The following is a 22,853-nucleotide window of genomic DNA, read 5'->3' on the forward strand; positions in this document are numbered from 1 at the left end:
CATAAACCAGACTGATTGAATCTATTTCTACAAACACGGAATATCAATTGTAATTAATGTTAGTTGGTGATTACTAGTTATGAAATATACTGTATTTAATTCTTTTGTTCAGTAGTCATGAAACAGTTTCAAATAGTTTATGTCACAAAACAGGTTCAGATAGTTTATGGAAATCAGCATGTTGGTTTAATAGGGTTCGTTCTGAAATTGCGAGTTCACTTGAGTAAGTAACATCATTTTAAATAGCATTGTGAATAATGTTAGTAACTAATATTCTCAAATGTTAGTGACTGATGTTAGCCTGATGTCAGTTTTTTAAGCATTGACTCATTTCTTCAACAAGTCGTAAAAAGAGTTAAAAAATGGCTTTGTATTACCATAGTTAATTCCAGTAGTTCAATCCATCTAATAATGTTAGTTTAAATTAATCAAAGAATAGTTAGTTTGTTTTGATATTACTGGGTGTCAATCTCGTGTTCTATTCATAATCTCAACTTTAGTGTTATTAACTAATAGAATAAGGAACGATACAATCTCTCTTGAGTAAGCTCTGTTGCAATTTTCCGTTTGCATTTGTCTTAATCTAATAAATAATAAGAGGTACAAGCTCATAAACATGTAACTGACCTTTTCTCTTTTATTTTAGAGACGAACTTAATAGAAAAATATAGTTACTTTAGGATTGTCCTTTTAAATAAACGAGATGAGCCTCGCCAAATAAAACGCACAGATTGCGGGGCCCTCGATAATTGTATATATTAAAATATTTAAATTTCGGGATGGGCCGTTTAGCAAAATTTCACGGCTTCACCCAATATAATAATACGCTAGTCGCTTTAGGCGCGCCTTTAAGAATTTACTTTCTTAAACTCGGGTGCACATTTATGTGACCCAAATCCAAATCTCAACGAAGTCGAGATGTGTCGTTAATCACGGGTGCATTGATTGTGACATGGTTTGAGATGCATTTTCATGACGTTGCGAATTCCTTTAAAAAAATAATGAATGAGACGAGCCTCGACAAACAAGAATACACAAACTGCGGGGCCCTCAACGGACAATTATTTCAAATGCTTAGATTTCGAGACAGGCTGCATAGCGAACTTTATGGCTTTTCTCAAAATAACAACGCGTTAGTATCCTTGGGCGCGTACTTAATAATGTTATCTTCCTAAACTCGGGTGCACATTTATGTGACCCAAGTCCAAATCTCAACGAAGTTGGAATGCATCAAAAATTGTGGGTACATTTATGTGGCGCAATTCGAGATGCATTCTCACGACGTTGCAATTCTTTGAAAATAATAATAATAAAAGAGGTAAATAGTTAAAACTTGCACATAGGATTCAACATGTATTAAAATTAGATAAATAAGCCGAATATGACAGTTGAGCGACCGTGCTAGAACCACGGAACTCGGGAATGCCTAACACCTTCTCCCGGGTTAACAGAATTCCTTACTTAGATTTCTGGTTCGCGGACTGTAATACGGAGTCAATCTTTTCCTCAATTCGGGATTCAACCGGTGACTTGGGAGACCATAAATCTCCTAAGTGGCGACTCTGAATTAAATAATAAATCCTGTTTCGATTGTCCTTTAATTGGAAAAACTCCCTTCCGCGCCCTTTGCGGCAGCGCGGGTAAAAAAGAAGGTGTGACAGGGGGTTGCCCCAGTTGATATGCGGACTGTGGTGCGGTACCCTAATAAAGCAAATGATACCTTCTCGTGCCACTGCTTATGCGTCTCTATCATTTTCCTTAGTATCTTCTTGATATTCTTGTTGGCGGCCTCTACGTCTCCGTTCATCTGAGGTCTGTAGGATGTAGAATTCTTGTGTTTGATCTTGAAGGTTTCACACATGGATTTCATCAAATCACTGTTGAGGTTGGAGCCATTATCAGTAATGATTGACTATGGAATTCTGAACCACATACAATACGGCCGCGAACGAAATCCGCCACTACTTTCTTAGTCACTGCCCTGTAAGATGCTGCTTCAACCCATTTGGTGAAATAATCAATTGCTACTAGGATAAACCTGTGCCCGTTTGATGCGGCGGGTTTGATTGGTCCAATAACATCCATTCCCTATGCGGCGAACGGCCACGGCGAGCTTGTCACATTAAGCTCATTTGGAGGCACTTTTATCCTGTCTGCATGTATCTGACAGCGGTGACACTTTCGGACGTATTGGATGCAGTCCGTCTCCATAGTCATCCAGAAGTAACCAGTCCGGAGTATCTTCTTTGCTAAAACGGTCCCAACATGGATTTCTTCTAGCAGTTTAGATGCTTCCTTTGCGTCGACACACCTCAGTAATCCCAAATCCGGAGTCCTCCTATACAGGATTCCTCCGCTATGAAAGAAATTGTTGGACAACCTCCAAAGTGTTCGTTTCTGAGTAGATTTGCGAGCTCTGGGTATTCTTCTTTTGTCAAATATTCCTTAATATCATGAAACCCAGGCTTTCTGTCTGCTTCTTCCTCAACATGAGCACAATAAGCTGGCTGATCATGGATTTTTACCAGAATGTGATCAATAAAGTTCTTATCTGGATGTTGTATCATGGATGATAGGGTAGCCAATGCATCGACAAACTCATTCTGGACTCTGGGAACATGCTGGAACTCTGTTTTTGTGAACCTCTTTCTCAAAACTTGTACGTGATGCAGATAAGGGAGTATTTTGGCCCCGACCTGATATATAAGCAAGTCCGAATCTCCAATTACTAGCAACTCTTGAATGTTCATGTCAATGGCCATCTTGATCCCTAAGATGCAGGCTTCATACTCGGCCATATTGTTGGTGTAGAGGAACCTGAGTTTGGCAGACACTGGATAATGCTGACCGGTTTCTAAGCAAGTTCGAATCTCCAATTACTAGCAACTCTTGAATGTTCATGTCAATGGCCATCTTGAGCCCTAAGATGCAGGCTTCATACTCGGCCATATTGTTGGTGCAGAGGAACCTGAGTTTGGCAGACACTAGATAATGCTGACCAGTTTCTGATACTAGGATCGCTCCTATGCCAACTCCTTTGAAATTTGATGTTCCATCAAAAACATTCTCCAACCTTCATAGGATTCTACAATATCTTATCTTATGAATGATACCTCTTCGTCAGGAAAATACATTTTTAGGGGTTCGTATTCTCCGTCCACGGGATTCTCGGCAAGGTGATCTGCTAGTGCCTGTCCTTTTATCGCTTTCTGAGTTACGTAGACAATGTCAAATTCACTCAACAGGATTTGCCACTTGGCTAGCTTGCCAGTAGGCATGGGCTTCTGAAAGATGTACTTCAAAGGATCCATCCTTGATATGAGATATGTAGTGTAGGCACAGAAGTAGTGCCTCAACTTCTAAGCTACCCAAGTTAAAGCACAACAGGTGCACTCTAACAGAGAATACCAGGCCTCGTATGGGTTGAACTTCTTAATGAGGTAATAGATGGCCTGCTCTTTCTTCTCTGTTTCATCATGTTGCCCCAGAACACAACCGAATGCTCCATCCAATACTGCAAGGTAGAATAATAGAGGTCTACCTAGCTCGGGCGAGACCAAAACTGGCGGTGTTAACAGGTACTCCTTGATTCTGTCGAAGGCCTTTTGGCAATCATCAGTCTATTTGGTAGCGACATCCTTCTTCAACATCTTAAAGATTGGCTCACAGATAACTGTAGATTGTTCTATGAACCGGCTGATATAGTTAAATCTCCCCAAGAAACTCATCACGTCCTTCTTATTCTTTGGCGGTGACAACTCTTTAATAGCTTTGACCTTTGATGGATCCAGTTCTATTCCTCGGTGACTTACAATGAACCCAAGTAGTTTTCCGACAGGAACCCCAAATGCGCACTTCGCGGGATTCAGTTTTAGATTGTACCTTCTCAGTCTATTGAAGAACTTCCTCAAATCTTCCATGTGATCAGTGGCTTTCTTGGACTTGATGATAACATCATCTACATATACTTCGATATCATTGTGTATCATATCGTGGAAAATGGTGGTCATGGTCCTCATGTAGGTGGCCCCAGCATTCTTTAATCCAAACGACATCATCTTGGAACAGTATATCCCCCACGGCGTAATGAAAGTCGTTTTCTCAGCATCTTCTTTATCCATCCAGATCTAATGATACCCCACAAAACAATCTACAAATGACTGCAACTCATGCTTGGCTCAATTGTCGATCAGGATGTGTATGTTTGGCAACGGGAAGTCGTCTTTTGGACTGGCCCGGTTAAGATCCCGGTAGTCGACACAGACTCTTACCTTCCCTTCCTTCTTTGGTACCGGCACAATGTTGGCTAACCACGTCGGATATTCTACTACCCTAAGAGCCTTGGCTTTGATTGCTTAGTGACTTCTTCTTTGATTTTCAAACTCATATCAGGCTTGAACTTTCTGAGTTTTTACTTTACTGACGGACATGTCGGATCAGTTGGCAGTTTGTGTGCCATAATAGATGTACTCAGACCAGTCATGTCATCATACAAACAGGGGAATATGTACTCATATTCCCTTAGAAATTTTGTGTACTCTTCCTTTTCTGACGGTGACAAATGAATGCTGATTCGTGTTTCTTTGACGTTCTCTGCATCTCCCAGGCTAACAATCTTAGTCTCGTCCATGTTGGACTTAGGTCTGTTCTCAAAATTCTCAAATTCTTTAACAATCTTTTCCGGTATGTCATCTTCCTCTAAATCTATGTCCGTTTGTTGCGTTGTCTCATTGCATGTCACAGTCATTGGTTCATCAAGATAAGTAATACTAATGCTGTATAAGTAAAGTAATGAAAGAAAATAATAAGAGTAAGATTTATAGGGAAAATCAAAATACTTTGATAAATTCCATAACTGTTTTGAACATTGAAGATCTTATTGCGAAATTTTAAAATGCGGAAGGAAAGTTAACTAGTAAAAATAAAAGATAGTGCATGATGCTTGTTCAACCTTGCTACCCCGAGGCTTTCCGGGTTCTGGTGGTCCAGTTATTGAGGCATGCTCCTCTGCTCACAGCCTGTATGGAAGGGTCTTCCTCCCCCTCCTCCTCGGGAACAACATAATAGTCCATGTCATTATCTTCTAAGAACAAGTTCTTCACCGCTGCCAGTGCTTCCTCTTCTTCCGACCCATAGATAACATTGGTCGGCTGGAAAGTGTGCTCCAAATGTGGTATTGGCTGCTCCAGTGGGTAGTATGGACCGCGCCATGGTGACGACCAGTTGTTGAATTCCTCCCAAGTATACTCGTATCCCAGATCGAAAGTGGTGCCATGTTTCTTCAGTTTGATAGGCTTGGCGATTCCTTGGAGGTTCTTGCCAAGTCCCTTGATAGGTTTATATCCGCTCCAGTTCAATATGCTTTCAATTTTGTTGTCCCACCATTTGTCTTTGTCAATGATGTTGACTCACTCAATGTGGTGATAGGTTTCCCCGCCTATCTTTTTTCTTCCTCCGATCGCTGGGATGGTTTGGCGACTGTATATGGGATTGCTACCATCACCGTGAATGATCACCTCTTGGTGATTCCATTCAAACTTCATTGTCTGATGTAGCATTGACGCTACAGCCCCAGCGGCATGAATCTACGGCCGTCTCAACAGCAAGTTGTAAGATGCCGGCACATCTATTACTTGGAAATCGAAACTAAGTAGGCCCCATTTCAAGCACAAACTAATTTACCCAATAGTGGAAGGGAACTGTCGAAAGCTTTGACGTTGATGGCCCCGTCCTTGATCTCATGCAGCCCTTTTCCCAATGTTCTGAGTGTTACCAGTGGACAAATATTGAGGTTGTACCCTCCATCAATTAGGATCCTAGTGATAAAATAATCTTTGTATTACACGGTGATGTGCAACGCTTTGTTGTGACTCAACCCTTCTGGTGGCAGCTCATCTTCATGAAAAGTGATCTTGTGACCTACCATGTTTGCCATTTCTCCTCCGGTGATGTTGTTTGGTACATATGCCTCACTCAGCACCTTCAACAAGGCATTCTTATGTGCATCGGAACTTTGCAGCAAAGCTAGGATAGAAATCTGTGCCGGTGTTTTGTTTAGTTGATCAATGACTGAGTATTCCTTGGCTTGTATCTTTCTCCAGAGATCATCGGGCCCGGTTTCAGTGATGGTCAGCCGACTAGAGGCCTGCTTACTCGACTCAGCTAAATGCTCCGGAGTATAAACCCTGTCGGTTCTTGTCATACCCTGTGCCACAACTGTTTCCCCAAACTTGACTTTCCCTTTCCTTCTCGCCTCGGCTGTGTAATCCTAAGGTATGGCATTTGTATGGAACGGTGTTACGACTGACATTGCTATTGGAATGGGCACCTTTACTCTAAACAGAACATGTATTTTGGAGGGTAAAACTGCAACTTCAAACAGTGCGGGTGCGGTTGCTGGAGACCCAAACTCGATCTCAATTGGTGTTGGCGTCTTTGCAGGGGGTGGTGCTTCAACTCAAGTGGTACAGACATGTTTACCTCGGCATCCCCAGAAGGCTGAGTCTAGACTACAATTGTATTAAGGGTGACTATTGGCTTTTTTGGTTCGTCACCTTCTGTGATTAAACTGATCGATCCTTTGGGATTCCAATCATCCTCTATTTCAATCATGTGAACACCTCCACCCTTATGGTCTAGTAGAGGGTTGTTGCGGACATTCGGAGTAGGCTCCTTTGCCACAATGATCTTGTTATCAATCAAAGTCTGGACCTTGTCTTTTAGAGAGATGCATTCATCAATGGTATGACCTTTCATGCCGGAATGATATGTGTCACACCTCCTTTTTACCTACACCCCCCGGAATGAGTGTATAAGGGAGTTTTTCCAATTTAAGTGACATTATTTGAAATGGGATTATTTTATTTATTTCAGAGTCTCCACTTGGGATATTTTAATGGTGTCCCAAGTCACCGGTTTCAAATCCCGAATCGAGGAAAGATTGACTCTGTTATACAGTCTGTGAACACAGAAAACCCGGTAAGGAATTTTGTTAACCCGGGAGAAGGTATTAAGCATTCCCGAGTTCCTTGGTTCTAGCACGGTCGCTCAACTGTTATATTTAGCCTATTATCTGATTTTAAAATAATTTTGAACCTATGTGCATTTTCAACTATTAAACCGCTTTTTAAATCACTTGATTTATTCGTAAATAAAGAATTGAGTTACGCGTACGTATACTCTTTCCCTTTGGCGCATCAAAAAATCGTGTCAGAACATGTCCACAATTAATAACGCTTTTATTTATTTAAGAAAATTTTAGTTGAAGCTGCGCGAACGCATCCCTCGAGTCTTTTTTTTTTAGAGTTAAATTTGCAATTATGTTACGCGAGCGTATACATAATCACAATACTAATCTAAATCGGTTCTAAAGCAAACAACGATCGTTCAAAATAACAAAAGAAATTTGCGGAGGCAATAAAAAATTCAATTGATGGCACACCCCGGTTTTAAAAGAGTTAGTATTAATTATCTGAGGGTCATACATTTTGAGATTTTATTTGGTATGGCGCACCTCAATTCTAATTTTCTAAAGAAAATTCAAACTACGCTTTTGAGGGCCATAACTACATCTTGCCTAATATGGCGCACTTTCAAGAGCCCAATTAATTAATTAAGGAAAGGCTTACAAAAATTATAATTACTTTTGTCTAAAGTTTAAGCTTAATTTGCTAATCAAAGAAAACAACACACGGAATCCGTTCTATTTTATTCCAAGGGTTGGCTTGGCCTGAAGCCCAATTGCTGATGGCCTAATACTTGACGAACATGAGCACCTTTAGGCTCACAATGCCGCACAAATCGAGAACCAAAAATGCATAAAGGGGGAGGGGGAGTTTGGCACAAAGGGACTGATGCTGACAACCCAATTTTGATGTGTCCACCTTAACAAATGAGGGAACACTACATCTTTCATAAAATCTTTGAACCTGAACCAAATATTGACTCCCTTAATTACTGACCCTATATACAAAGGGAAGTAACCAATTCCATCTTAGGCCCAATCCTGGGCCCAAGTTTTTGGGGCGGCTTGGTCATCAGTGGAATAACAGGACTGCAGATCGAGGCACTACCCTTGGACGCCTTGAATTATTTAAAGACAAACGAGGTGAATCCAAATCCCGACTTTTACAAAACTAATTTCAAATCGCCTAGGCCTCTACTTGACCAATTGATCCATTTGGCCCAAACGATATTGAATACATGACTGAATTTGCAATGTTCGAATTTAATGCTTAGTCTATTCCCAGCAGACGACTTCAAATCAATTTAAATCAAACAATGACTCATGTTTGAACAGTGCATAGCTCTGGGCTTCCCTTTTAACAGACATTATATAAATAACCAAGCCAAATTTCTTTTTTTTTTAAAAAGATACACAGGCTTATTCATGCTAAGTGTCCACATATTTGCACCAGGTAAGATAGCTACCATGAAACTTTAATCCCTTAACTAATTAGTCAACATTTTCGACTGAATATATCCACACCATTAAGGATCAATATGACAAACTGAGAGTACAAAAGAAATAGTAGATGCTTTTAACCATAACAATCTTCTAGCTTCTAAGAAAAAGAATGACTAGCAAAATCAGCAAGACTCGAGTTTCCAATCAGTATTAAGCTTAAGAATCAAAACAGAAAACAAAGCGGCTCACACACGATCCATCTGAAATCTAGAGAGGCTATTTTCATGGCTTAATGCTCATTAACAACTTGAACACATATGATTTCATTCTCAAATTCCCACATAGCAGGCTTGACATGCCTTGAACAATACTATTTTAAAGTTTAAAGCAGTCCGTTCATTTACATAGAGTTCAAACAATATTATAACCCCCAGTATTCTGAAATTATACACTAGATCTAAATAACTACATCACACTAAGTTATTAGCATGAATCAACACTTAACACAAACCAGAAGTTAAATCAAACGAGATGAAGCATCTGATTCACATAAAATGGTAAGAATTAACAATAGCCACATCAGAACTTTAAGAAGTCTATTCAAATTTCAACTTGAACTTCCAAAGCTCCCTACATGCTAATCAATGCTCAATTCCATGATAAGTTTTGATAGTGTACCTAGATATTACAAAAGGAAAAAGGGGTGATTACAGTAAATAGCAACAGCAGTAGCATTCAAAACCAGAAAATGAATCAGCAGACTAGTTTTGAAACAAAAAGATGAGATAAAATAGTCCAGACCCTAATTTCAGTCTCAATGAATCAGCAGACCCCAAATCAGACTCAAATTAAACCCTTTTTAGTATCAGCTAACCAGAAATTGCTTCCATACTAGAGGAAAACTTCAGAAAATACCAAATGAGCTCAATGAAACAGTGTATTTTCCTAAAATTTTGCAACCGTTTCTGATTTTTTTTTTTGATTTCTATCTCTTAGCTCTCTTCTCTATCAATGTCTATCACTCTCTATTTTTTAGTATTTTTCAAAAAGTGTTCTTTTTCATTTCCAGTATTTCAGAATCTCTCTTGTCTGTCCCCTAACACTTCTCAAGTTCAGCCTTTTTATAGGCATTCATTTTAGTGTATCCTCCATTATCAATTCACTTTTTCATTTTTAACTACCCACTAGCTTAGTGCATTCTTCATTTAAACAGCTATTGCAATCCCAACCCTACCCCTATTAGAAGCTTCTTAAGTAGGTAAATACTTGAATTATACTTATATTAATCAGTTCTTATCAACATAATTAAAGAAGTTAAACCAAACTATTGAACTAATCCTAATTATTCTGACTAAGTGATTAACGAGATACAATTTCACAGTCTTAAAACAAGCTGATATCCTAATTATACGAAACAAATCCACAAAACCAAATCTTAAAGAAACAATAATGAATGGAAATAATTTATACCTAAGAACTGATCGAATTTCAATTGAAATTGACCAGAAAAAGAAAAAGAGACAAGGAAGACAAATATCAAAATAATACTAATGAAAATAAACAAAAACTAGGAAAGAACTCACTAGACAGGCTCGAACTTGGATTTGGCACTCTGAATCAACACAAAATAATACCAAACATTTGTTCCCGATGCAGAACAAACGAGCGTTATTATTTAGTGATGAAACAAGCTTGAATAAGCCCAGAAATCCAACCAAATGATCTTTCATGCACTGGTCGGAATTTTAGGGTTCTAAGGCTCGAATGCAGATTCGATATTTGAGGAGTTCTGGATACATTCAAGGGAAACTAATGATATATTGGGCATGAGGGGGTTGTAGAGGTTATGGGGTGTTAGTTTGGGGTCGATCGGGTAAACTAGGGTTTGGGTCCGATCTTTGATCTGAAATTCGAGGGCTTCCAGGGATATTTGAGGGATAAGGTTTGTGAATTCGGAAAGAGGGGAGTGAGGGGATTCTATGGTGTAAAGATGGGGTGATTTGGGCCACCGGAACCTCCGTGAGATGATTTCCGATGGGCGGAAGGCGGCGGTTCATGGTGGCAAAATATCGGGTATCTGAAGAGATGGGAGGAATGAGATGGGAAGGACCGGGTTTGGGGGGGTTGATATATTGAAACATATGATTTAATTAGGGTCGTTGGATGATTGGAATCCAATGGCTCTTATTAAATCGTAAATGGGAAACGGGGTCGTTTTGGTTTCATGGGGCAAGACCAGTTCAGGGACGGGTCAGGATCGAATACGGGCGATAGGGCGAAGTTCTGGTCGTTGGATGTAGATGAATGGATGGTTGAGATTTGTTGAAATCGAAACGACGTAGTTATGTCCCTATACTACGTTGTTTCGCTGGTCTCAGAGACCTGAAAGTTTGGACCGGGTGAAACATGGTTTTTGGGCTGATTTTGGTGGGTATTTGATTTGGGCCAGGGATTTTAAATTAAATTGGCCCAACTTCTGATTTACTTCTCTTTAATTATTTTTCTTTTCTTTTCTTCCTTTTTTTTCAAAATATTAAGACTAAAATCCTAAATTAAATTATAAAACCAAATCATCCTATCAAAAATACTACTTAATTCTAAATAATAATTATTACACATAATTAATATCAAACTAAAAGAAAAATCGCAAAATTTTGACATTAAACACTAAAATGCAAAAATGCGTTATTTTTTGTGAATTTTTCATTTTTGTAAAACAACATTTTACTAAATTAACCAAAAAAAATGTAAAATCAAATCCTAAGTGCAGATGCTATATTTTTTTTGTATTTTTAACGCATTAATAAAATTAGATATGCACACAAAGATATGCAAACAATCAGGAAAATCGCACAGTAATTCCTAGAATAACACATAATTAAAGAAAAAACCTAACTTTGGGAATTATTTTAGAGTAATTCATGTGAGGCAAAAATCACGTGTTCACAGCTGCCCCTCTTTTCCCTAAAACACGAAGAGTTTTCGTGCAAAGATAAAGTGAGAGGATACGAGCGATTTTTGCCCGTTTGAATACTCCGCGGGAAGCATTTTTTCAAAGATTTGATCGAACCTCTGCTTCAAAGGTTTCCTACATATCCTTGGCTATAAAGGAATCAAATCAATGTAGTTCGAAAAGTTTCGGTAGCTGGGACTACCATGAAGCTGTGATTTCACTGTTACTGATGCTGCTGCTGATACTCCTTACTAACCTCTTTATTACACCATGAAAAAATGAAGAAGCTAGACTAAGTTATAATATATGCTTTACAAAGATTTATTTTCAAACTTGGTCTTGTGACTGTTGTTGCCTTGTTGACTTGTATTTTCTTCAGAAGTTCCTTTGTTGCTGACTTGAATTGTATTTTTTAAGATGCTTTCCCTCTCTTCAAGGCAGGTACCTGATTGCTGAACTTTTTAAATGTCTTCCTTTGACTATTGTTTCCTTTCCTCTGTTCTCCAGAAGGGCGACTGATTACTTGAATTTGAATTGTATTCCCTTGCTCTCCAGGTGGGCGCCTGATTGCCGAAACTTGAAGTGTATTCCCTTGCTTTATAGGTGGGCGCCTGATTTCTGAAGCTTGAATTGCATTCCATTGTTCTTCAGGTGGGATCCTGACTGCTATAACTTGAAATGTATTCCCTTGTTCTCCAGGTGGGCTCCTGATTTCAACAAAAATAGACAAAATAAAGAAAATTTTCTGCACCAATTTGGTGGCTAGGCACATATGTGAGTGTAAACTAAATCATGTTACCAAATATCAGTAAGAACTTGAAAGCTGAAACTTGAACTGTACTCCCTTGCTCTCCAGGTGGGCGCCTAATTGCTGAAACTTGAACCGTTGTTCCTTGTTATCCAGGTGGACGCCTGATTACTGATACTTCAACTGTTGTTCCTTGTTATCCAGGTGGACGTCTGATTGCTGATACTTCAACTGTTCTTCCTTGTTCTCCAGGTGGATGCCTGATTGCTGATACTTCAACTGTTGTTCCTTGTTCTCTAGGTAGACGCCTGATCGCTAGTACTTGGTCACGCTCTTATCTTTAACATCCGCGTTGTTCTCCCTATTCTTTAGATAGGCACCTGACTTCAACAAAAATAGACAAAACAAAAGAAAATTTTCTACCCCAGTTTGGTAGCTGGGCGCATCTGTGAGTGTTAAACTGAATCCTATTACCAAATATTACTAAGAATTTGAAAGCTAGGTCTCATTATCCAGGGGGGTCCTGACAACTCTTAACTAAATAACAATTTCAAAGCTAAATTATATCTACTGAAGGTATGTCTTATGCTAAATCTTATTATCCAAACCAGTTTTAAACTACGTCCCATTATTCAGGAGGGTCCTGACAATCAAAAATCAAGTCTTATCTTAAGGGTGATAATTTTACGGGTAAATTGTACTCTCTTAAAGTTATGTCTCATTATTCAGGTGGGTCATGAAAACTCTTATGCGAACTTTGAAGCCAACTTATATTCCTTTTGGTGCACATTTGTCCTATATTTACTACTTATGATCGTTTTGGAGTTTAACCTAGGTCCCATTTTTCAGGAGGGTCCTAAAATTTCGAATTGAGTCTTGTCTTAAGAATGAAAACTTCATACCAATTTATATTTTCACGAAGTAGAGCTTATGCTAGATCTTGTACTCATGAATGTTTTGAATTAAAGCTAAGTCCCATTTTCCAGGAGGGTCCTGAGAATTCTGCGATCAAACCTACATGGCACTTGTTTTCCTTACAGGGTGATTCCTGAAACAAATTCCATCTTTGCCCCTGTTTCAAATCAAAGAAAATCTTGTCAGTTTAAAACGTGGCAGTTAGTTGTGGCATTCTTACTAGGGATGGTTTTCTCTTTGTCATGCTTTGCTTCGTCCGACTACCTTGAACTGGTCGAAAAGACTGTTTTGACCTTCTGACTGATCCTTGACTGCAGGATCCCCCAACTGTTATTCTCCCCTCTTGACTTTTCTGCCTGAACTCGTATACCTCCCACGACATTACTGAACCATTCCACCGATATAACCTTTGCTTACACCCTATGTCCCACTTTTCATCATATTATCTCCGGCATGTTCTAGCCGCATTTTTCTTTGTGCAATTTTGAATCTGGTAGTACACTCTGACATTCCTTCTTATTTGTTGAAACAAGGCTAACCTTGGAAGATCTTTAGAGGAGTAAAATTAACAGTAATGAAATGCAACTATTTTGAGAATTAAGAATAAAGAGGAAAAGCCAAATTTGGATGACTGTTGGAGATAAGAAAAGAAACTTATCTGAGTGGATTCACTGGCACCAATGAGCATGGTATGCATTTTGGATTAATCATCCCAGTCTATTTAACCAATCTCCTTTCCAATTGTTTTACTTTGTTCTCCAAGATTTCCACAACCCAATTTTACTTTCCGCCAACTTACGAACCTTGTTCGACTTGTAGTGTCCTGAAGGGTTTTTACCGACAAACCTCTCTCATTTGTTTGTTCCTCAACTCCTTGTCGCCTTATGGTGCCCGCAAAGGTTTTCACCAATAAGACTCTCTCATTTATTTTCTCTCAGCTTTCGTCGCGTCATGGTGCCCTTGAGTGTTTCTACCAATAAGACTCTCTCATTTTTTGATTTCTCTTGCTTAAACTGGAGTGTTGCCCTTGATATGAATTCTCTTTACATTGCTTGACTTGGCATCTCTCGAAGACTATTCGGGAGGTCTTTCTTTGGACAACAATGTGGGTTCTTGGAATATGTTTGGAAAGAAAAGGGTATAAAACTGGCTCAAAACAACTTCAAAATGGGTTAGAATTACAACTTTTGGAATCACATTTCTTATTACAATCACAACTTCTGCCCCAGTTTCTTGCTTGGGATTTTTTGACTTTTATTTTACTATGACCGAGCCGTGAGGCAGCCTGCGTATCCTTAATAGGAATCAGGTCAAACGTAGTTCACACTCAAATTTCTTTGTTTTCTTGTTACTTTCTCTTTTCGCTTCTTTTCTTTTCTCTCTTTTTTGTTATTGATTCCAAAAGAGGGGTATGAAATAAATAAGGATCAAAAGGGGGAATAAAGGGTAAAGTGTTTAGATAGCAGAATAAATTGCCTTCGTCATTTCAATCTTCGAAACAATGCCAGGTACAATCAATAATTATAACAAAGAAATCATACATAATATCTCTTGACTGCATCAGAATTGATAGCCATGTCTATGTATTTTCCTTCTATATCTGTTAAACATAAAGCACCATTGGACAATACTCTAGTTACAATAAATGGCCCTTGCCAATTCGGGGCGAACTTGCCTTTTGCTTCAACCTGATGTGGAAGGATACATTTCAGTACTTGCTGACCCACTTCAAACTTTCGGGGACACACCCTTTTGTTGTATGCTTTTGCCATTCACTTTTGATATAACTGGCCATGACATACTACTGCCAATCCTTTTTCATCAATCAAGTTCAACTGCTCCAAACGGGTTTTGACCCACTCATCATCATCAATCTCAGCCTCAGAGACAATCCGAAGGGAAGGGATTTCAATTTCTGCATGTATTACTGCTTCAGTGCCATATACCAACAAATAAGGAGTTGCACCTACCAAAGTACAGATAGTAGTGCGATATCCCAACAACGCAAATGGTAATTTTTCGTGTCATTGCCTCGAACCTTCTACCATTTTCCGAAGTATCTTCTTTATGTTTTTGTTGGCTGCCTCGACTGCTCTATTCTCCTGGGGATGATAAGGGGTAGAATTGCGATGTGTAATCTTAAACTGTTGATATACCTCTTCCATCAAGTTACTGTTAAGATTAGCACCATTATCTGTGATGATTACCTTTGGGATTCCGAATCGACAGATGATATTTGAGTGAACAAAATCGACCACTGCTTTCTTGGTCAGCGATTTGAAAAGTTTTGGCCTCAACCCACTTGGTGAAATAATCAATGGCTACCAGAATGAACTTGTGCCCGTTGGATGTTGCTGGCTCAATTGGTCCAATGACATCCATGCCCCAAGCAATGAAGGGCCATGGTGCTGACATTGTGTGCAATTTCGATGGTGGAGAGTGAATCAAATCTCCGTGTATTTGGCAGTGATGACATTTGCGCACAAAATTGATACAATCTCGCTCCATGGTAAGCCAATAATAACCTGCTCGGAGAATTTTCTTTGCCAACACATATCCGCTCATATGTGCTCCGCAGACTCCTGAATGTACTTCGGACATGACAGCCGTAGCTTGTCTAGCATCTATGCATCTTAATAATCCAAGGTCTGGCATTCTTTTATACAAAACCCCTCCACTTAAGAAGAATCCACTTGCCAACCGTCGAATTGTTCTCTTTTGATCCCCCGTGGCTTGCACTGGATATATCCTCATTCTGATGTACTCCTTGATATCGTGGAACCATGGTTCGCCATCAAGTTCTTCTTTAATCATGTTACAATAAGCATGCTGATCTCGGACTTGAATATGCAGAGGATCGACATAAGCTTTATCCGGATGGTGCAACATTGATGCTAGGGTAGGCAAAGCATCAACGACCTCATTATGCACCCTTGGAATATGGCTGAACTCCACTGATCGAAACCGTTGACAAAGATCATGTAAACATTGTCGGTACGGTATGAGCTTCAAATCTCGCATTTCCCATTCTCCTTGAATTTGATGTACCAGAAGATCTGAGTCTCCCAAGACCAAGACTTTCTGGTTATCCATGTCTGCAGCTAGCCTTAGACCCAAAATACATGCCTCATACTCAGCCATATTGTTGGCGCAATAAAACCGAAGCTGAGCCGTAATAGGATAGTGATGCCCTATTTCAGAAATAAGCACAGCTCCTATTCCGACTCCTTTCATGTTGGCAGCCCCATCAAAGAAAAGTTTCCAGCTTGGTTTTCAATTTGCTCCAGTTCATCGATATGCATCACTTCTTCATCGGGAAAATAAGTTCTCAATGGCTCGTAATCTTCATCGACCGGGTTTTCGGCCAAATGATCGGCCAATGCTTGGGCTTTCATCACAGTCCGAGTCACACAGATGATGTCAAACTCTGTGAGCAAGATTTGCCACTTCGCAAGTCTTCCTATCGGCATAGGCTTTTAAAAAATATACTTCAATGGATCCAAGCGCGAAATGAGGTAAGTAGTGTAGGATGACAAATAATGTTTCAATTTCTGAGCCACCCAAGTTAGGGCACAACATGTCCTTTCCAAATGAGTGTACTTAACCTCATAAGCCGTGAACTTATTGCTAAGATAGTAGATGGCCTGTTCCTTTCTGTCGGTGATGTCATGCTGCCCTTATACACAGCCAAATGAATTTTCCAGGACTGTCAAGTAAAGAATCAAAGGTCTCCCTGGTTCTGGTGGAACCAGCACGGGTGGGTTTGACAAGTATCCTTTTATCTTATCAAATGCTTCTTGACACTTATCAGTCTACTTGACCGCAGCATCCTTCTTCAGCAACTTGAAAATAGGCTCACAAGTTGTTGTGAGCTGAGCAATAAACCCGCTGATATAGTTCAACCTCCCTAACAGACTCATCACTTCAGACTTGTTCCTCGGGGGCGGCAATTCTTGGATGGCTTTGATCTTTGATGGGTCCAAATCGATGACTCGCCGGCTGACTATGAACCCCAGCAACTTTCCGGATGGAACACCAAATGCACACTTGGCAGGGTTAAGCTTGAGATTGTATCTACGAAGCCTCTGGAAGAATTTCCTCAAATCCCCAACGTGGTCGACCTGATGTTTTAATTTTATGATCACATCATCTACGTATACTTCGATCTCTTTGTGTATCATATCATGAAACACAGTAGTCATCACCCTCATGTAAGTTGCCCCATGTTCTTCAAACCAAATGGCATTACCCGGTAGCAATAAGTTCCCCATGGCGTGATGAATGGCGTCTTTTCTGCATCTTCTTCATCCATTAGAATCTGATGGTACCCTACATAGCAATCCACAAAATATCCAATCTCACGTTTGGCACAATTATCGATCAAAATATGGATATTGGGTAGTGGGAAGTTATCCTTAGGACTTGCTTTGTTGAGATTACGGTAATCGATGCATACTCTGATCTTGCCATCCTTCTTCGGCACAGGCAAAACATTAGCCAACCAAACAGGATATCGAGTGACCCGAATAACCTTTGCATCCAACTGCTTGGTGATTTCTTCTTTAATCTTCACACTCACATCAGTTTTGAATTTCCTCAACTTTTGCTTGATGGGAGGAAACGCTGGATCAGTGGGCAATTTGTGGACCACTAAATCAGTGCTCAAACCTGGCATGTCGTCATACGACCATGCAAAAACATCTTTGTATTCGATGAGTGCTTTGATTAACTCTTCCCGGATCTTTGGCTCGAGATGGACACTTATTTTAGTTTCTCTGATATTATCGGTGTCCCCAAAATTGACGGCTTCTGTTTTATTCAGGTTGGGTTTGGGTTTTTCTTCTAAGTGAATTAACTCCTTACTAATCTCTTCGAAGGCTTCATCTTTATCGTATTCCGATTCGTAGTCACAATCTACTTCTTGAACTATTATTTCAGAATCAGATTGATTTTTAAGACTGGGCTGAGGATTCCTCATGCATGCCATGTCATTAGAACCAGCGTAAAAAGAATTGTACAGAAAGGAAAAGAAAAACTATCAGGAATGATAAAGAAAAGGGAAACTGCATTTCTTTGAATGATGAAAGATAACAAGGTTTGCACACTTCAAATAGACTGAAAGATAAAATATCTGGATTACAACCCTGGAATAACCCAGACAAACTGAAGGCAACTCAAAATAAACTACCAAGACTCCTTCCGAGTGGGGAGAGGAGTAGCCTTCCAATTGTTAAGCTTTGTTTTTGGCCCGACAAATTGCACTTCCGCGTTGCTAGAACCCTCTCCAATTTCCACCATGTTCACACTGTCGAACAACTTCTCAAATCTTTCAATTAACTCCTTGTCAGGATCAATCACAAAACTGGGAATTGCTATTACTGGGCGACTTCTGGTACCGGACTTGACAAATGATTTGAAAAGACGTGGGACTAGCTTTGAAAGGACCCATGCCTTCTGTTTTTGCTTTTTGGCCTTTCTTATGTCTACAGCAGTGGGCTTGAATCCCAAACCAAATGTTCCCAAGTTTCCAGGAAGGGACACCGGTTGTATGATACCTTGCAAAGATGAGCCCAAACCTTTACCGAGTACAAAACCATTCTTCAACATCTCATAGGCTACCATGACTGATGCGGCGGTTATCTTTGGATTTGGAATGTATTTCCCCTCTGGAACTTTCTCTACCAACATCGTGTCAGAAACCTGGTAGACCCATGGTCCCTGGCCATCTTCCACTTCAATGACTGGTACAATGGCATTGCTGCGAGCACATAAACTATCTTCCCCATGCAGAACTATTTCTTGTCTATCCCATTCAAATTTGACTACCTAGTGTAGTGTTGATGGGACTGCTTTAGCGACATGGATCCATGGTCAACCCAATGACAAATTATAGGAAACAGCTATATCCAACACCTGAAACTCCATTGTGAACTCAATTGGCCCTATCGTCAGCTCCAGCACTATGTCCCCAACTGAATCTTTACCTCCGTCGTCAAATCCTCGCACGCAAATACTATTCTTATGGATCCTTTCGCCTTCTATTTTCAACTTGCTTAGAGTGGAGAAAGGATAGATGTTTGCGCTTGACCCATTGTCAACCAATACCCGGGTCACCATAGAGTTCTCACATTTTACTGTGAGGTAAAGAGCTCTGTTGTGCTCAGTACCTTCTATAGGCAATTCATCATCAGAAAACGTGACTCTATTTGCTTCAAAGATTTTGTTGGCTATTTTTTCCAAGTGATTCACGGAGATCTTATCGGGAACGTGCACCTCATTCAAGATCTTCATTAAAGCTTGACGGTGCTCATCCAAATGGATCAATAATGACAATAGGGAAATTTGAGCAGACGTCTTTCTTAATTGTTCCACGATAGAGTAGTCCTGTAGCTTCATATTTCTCAAGAATTCTTCCGTTTCTTCTTCAGTTACGGCTTTCTTTACTAGCACTAGATTATCTTTAGCTCTTCTTAACTCCTCGGGAGTAAAACACCTTCCCGAGCGAGTCAAGCCCTGTACTTCACATATTTCTTCTTTGACTTCCTTCCCTTTGTACATCACTGTTACCCGTTCGTAATTCCATGGAATAGCCTTGCTGTTGATTATTGGTAACTGGGTTACCAGCTTAATAATAACCTGATCTGCACGGGCACCTTCCACGATTATGACGGGTTTGTTGGCCGCTCCTGGTACAATCACCTTCACCCCTTTCTATTTCATTGCAACTTTGGTTAAAGACCTCTTTTCAACTGCAACAGATGGCTCAACACTCTTTTTGCTTAGCTTGATCACCAACTTCTCACCTGCTGATTGTTCATCTGTCTTGACTCCACTAGACCGAATCATCATAATGGTCCGTGATGGATTCCTAGGCTCTCCCTCCGCATGCACTATTTCGATCATATTTGCCTCCTAGTGGGATGGCATTGGATTCCTGTTAATATTGGGCACCTCGGGAGCTTGAACTTCAATTCTATTGGTATCAATAAGCTCTTGTATCGCACTTTTCAAGTGCCAGCACTTTTCTATATCATGACCTGGAGTACCAGAACAATACTCACAGCTGACAGTATAGTCAAGATTCTTTGGAGGAGGATTTGGCAGTTTGGATTGTATCGGCCTTAGCATATCTAGTTGTTTTAGCCTGTGGAACAGACTAGTGTATGATTCTCCCAACAGAGTAAAGGTTTTCTTTTTCTGCAACCTTTCACCCTTGAATGCTTGACTAGGTCGAAAACTTGGTCCGGGAGTGTTTTGGTAGGCTCGTGGATGTGGATAAGTATTTTGTAGGATGGGAGTTCACCATTGAGTGTGGGCAGGAGGTTGGTTGTATGCTTGTGCATGGTCAACAGAAAAATGAGGTTCTGGTGGGGGATAGTAGTGTTGGGGTGGATTGTGGTAATAAGTTTGTTGGTGGGGTTGAGGTTGATTGTAGTGGTAAGGAGAACCTCTAGATCCGGACCAAGTTCCTGAATCAACCATTGCTATTTCCTCTCTCTTCTTCTTCCCAATCCCTCCTATGCCGCTTTAAATAGCCTGAGTAGTCGCTTTGATAGCCGAATAGCTCATGATTTTATTTCGACTTGAGGCCTTCTTCTACCATGCCCTCCATCTTTACCACTTCGTTGAATGACTTTCCCATAGCTGAGACCAAATGGCCATAGTAAGTAGGCTCCAAAGCCTGTAGGAAGTAATCTACCATCTCACTTTCCTTCATTGGGGGATCTACTCTTTCTGCTTGCTCCCTCCATCGGAAACCATATTCTTTGAAGCTTTCATTGTGCTTCTTCTCAAGTTTAGTAAAGGACAATCGATCTGGAATGATCTCAAGATTGTATTGGAAGTTACAAGCAAATGCTTATGCCAGATCATCCCATGTGTACCATCTCCCATGGTCTTGGTGGGTATACCATTCCAATGCTGATCCACTCAAACTCTGACTGAAGTAAGCCATTAACAATTTATCTTTTCCTCCAGCTCCCCTCATCTTGTTGCAAAAACCCCTCAAGTGGGCTACTGGATCACCGTGCCCTTTGTATAGATCGAACTTGAGCATCTTGAAACCTGCCGGTAATTGCACATTCGGGAACAGACATAGGTCCTTGTAGGCCATGCTGACTTGCCCTCCCAACCGCCGCATGTGTCTGAATGATTGTTCTAAGCTTTTAACTTTCCTGAACATCTCCTCATGTTCGGTATTTTTAACTGTTTTATCAGCTTCTATCGGGAGGTAAAAGCGAGGAGTATAGGAATGGGTTTCTGGAGCTTTGAAAGTGGGCTCCGAGGGGTAGTATTGGTTATCCTGGGCTTGGAACATAGGCTCGCTAGGAGATTTGTGGAGTGTAGCTGGTGGAGGTGCTACGAAGACAGGGGTTACTGGTGGAGGAGGGTATGGAATTGGTTTAGGGGGTGGAGATTGTGGTGTATGAGAAGTGGTGCCCCGGTAGTGTTGGTAAATGGGAAAGCTCGGGGATAGATTGGTGGTAGGATGATCCTGAGTTTGAGCCGGTGGTGGAGTGAAGGTAGGGTTAGCTGAGTAGGCGGATGGAGGTTGTCCTTTAGCCCAGGCCTGATACATTTCAGCCATTTGTTGTTTTAATTTGTACATCTCTTCTTTTATGGCGTTAACGTCCAACTCTTCTCCTTCAATGATACTGGTGTCTACATCTGGGATAGGCATGATTTTTTCTCCTTTGGATCTGGTTTGGTAGTGGTGGGTTGCCAGTATGCATAGGTGTACTAACTGCTTGAATTCTGGAACAACAACCAAACTTGTTAGTGATTAGAGTTTTAACAAATAAACAACCACACATAGGGATGCAATGCACCTAGGCAATTAGTCATTTCTACCATGTATTTGCTCGGTTGCTTGTGTCAACCCAGCTTTTTCTGACCTTTCCCTTTTATTGCCACTCATGCCTATCTTTTATTCCCCTCCCCTTTTGTCATTTTATTCTTTTCTTTTGGTTGTGGTCGAATCTTATGAAGATAGCCTACGTATCATGACCCTGCATGAATCAGACCGAGCGTAGTTCTGGTGGAAACAATTATTATTATTTTTATTTATTTTAACAAATGAAATAGTACAAAGACAGAAATGACATTACATTTTGACAACACTTTGAGAAAATGGTTTAAAAGACTCGACATGTACTAAAACATGACTATTATATGAAAAACTTCAACAACTATGACTATGCTTCACTCCACAATCTTTTGCTTTCAATCACTGGAACATCTGCTCACGGGGAAGCTTGACCCGGATGACCCCCTAATGTACGGTACATCCTCTCTAAGTCTACTGCAAGATGACGGGCAAAAGTAGGCGCATGCTCCAAGAACCTTTCATAACCCATCCCCTGGCAGTTCACATAACTTTGAGAAGTATAAACGGCCAAATCATGGATTTGTGCTCTGAAATCTTGGAGATTTTGGTCTTGGTTTTGCAATTGTTGTTGGCGAGTGGTGGTTATATCTCTTATGTGGCCCTCGCAATCTAAAGCCGACTCCAATTAAGCCCGAAGTCTGGCCTGCTCGAGTCTTGCATGTGCTATCTCCCTATCAATATCTGCATGCTGATGTTCTCTGTTGTACCTTCTTATTTCTTCCAGTTGTGCATGGAGAAGAGCCTTTGAACGTACCCAATTATCCTTCTCTATCTCGAATTGAGCCATTTCTTCTTCAAATCTCATTACTTGGTGTTTTTACTAGATTTGGCCTCATCATTCAACTGTATGATTTTTTCCTTAGCTTTATCTAACGCCTTTTTGGTTCTTGCCAAAATGGAGTCATAATCTTGCATCCTTTCCATCATATTGGAAATGATTTTC

At 40.3% G+C, this 22,853-nt stretch overlaps 1 protein-coding gene across 1 annotated transcript; it reads right to left on the reverse strand.

Moving 5' to 3' along the window:
• Positions 1-2,312: 2,312 nt before the first annotated feature.
• On the reverse strand, positions 2,313-2,762 carry LOC138873244 (uncharacterized). The gene has a single exon (XM_070151691.1). The coding sequence runs from the start codon at positions 2,760-2,762 to the stop codon at positions 2,313-2,315; it is 450 nt and encodes a 149-aa protein (XP_070007792.1).
• Positions 2,763-22,853: the final 20,091 nt, after the last annotated feature.

The sequence above is a fragment of the Nicotiana sylvestris genome, chromosome 7, assembly GCF_000393655.2.
Source record: "Nicotiana sylvestris chromosome 7, ASM39365v2, whole genome shotgun sequence".
NCBI classification, from domain to species: Eukaryota; Viridiplantae; Streptophyta; class Magnoliopsida; order Solanales; family Solanaceae; genus Nicotiana; species Nicotiana sylvestris.

What these genes read in the sequence shown, in the direction of transcription:
- LOC138873244 (XM_070151691.1), bottom strand. Translation starts at nt 2,762, where the DNA reads ATGGCCATTGACATGAACATTCAAGAGTTGCTAGTAATTGGAGATTCG.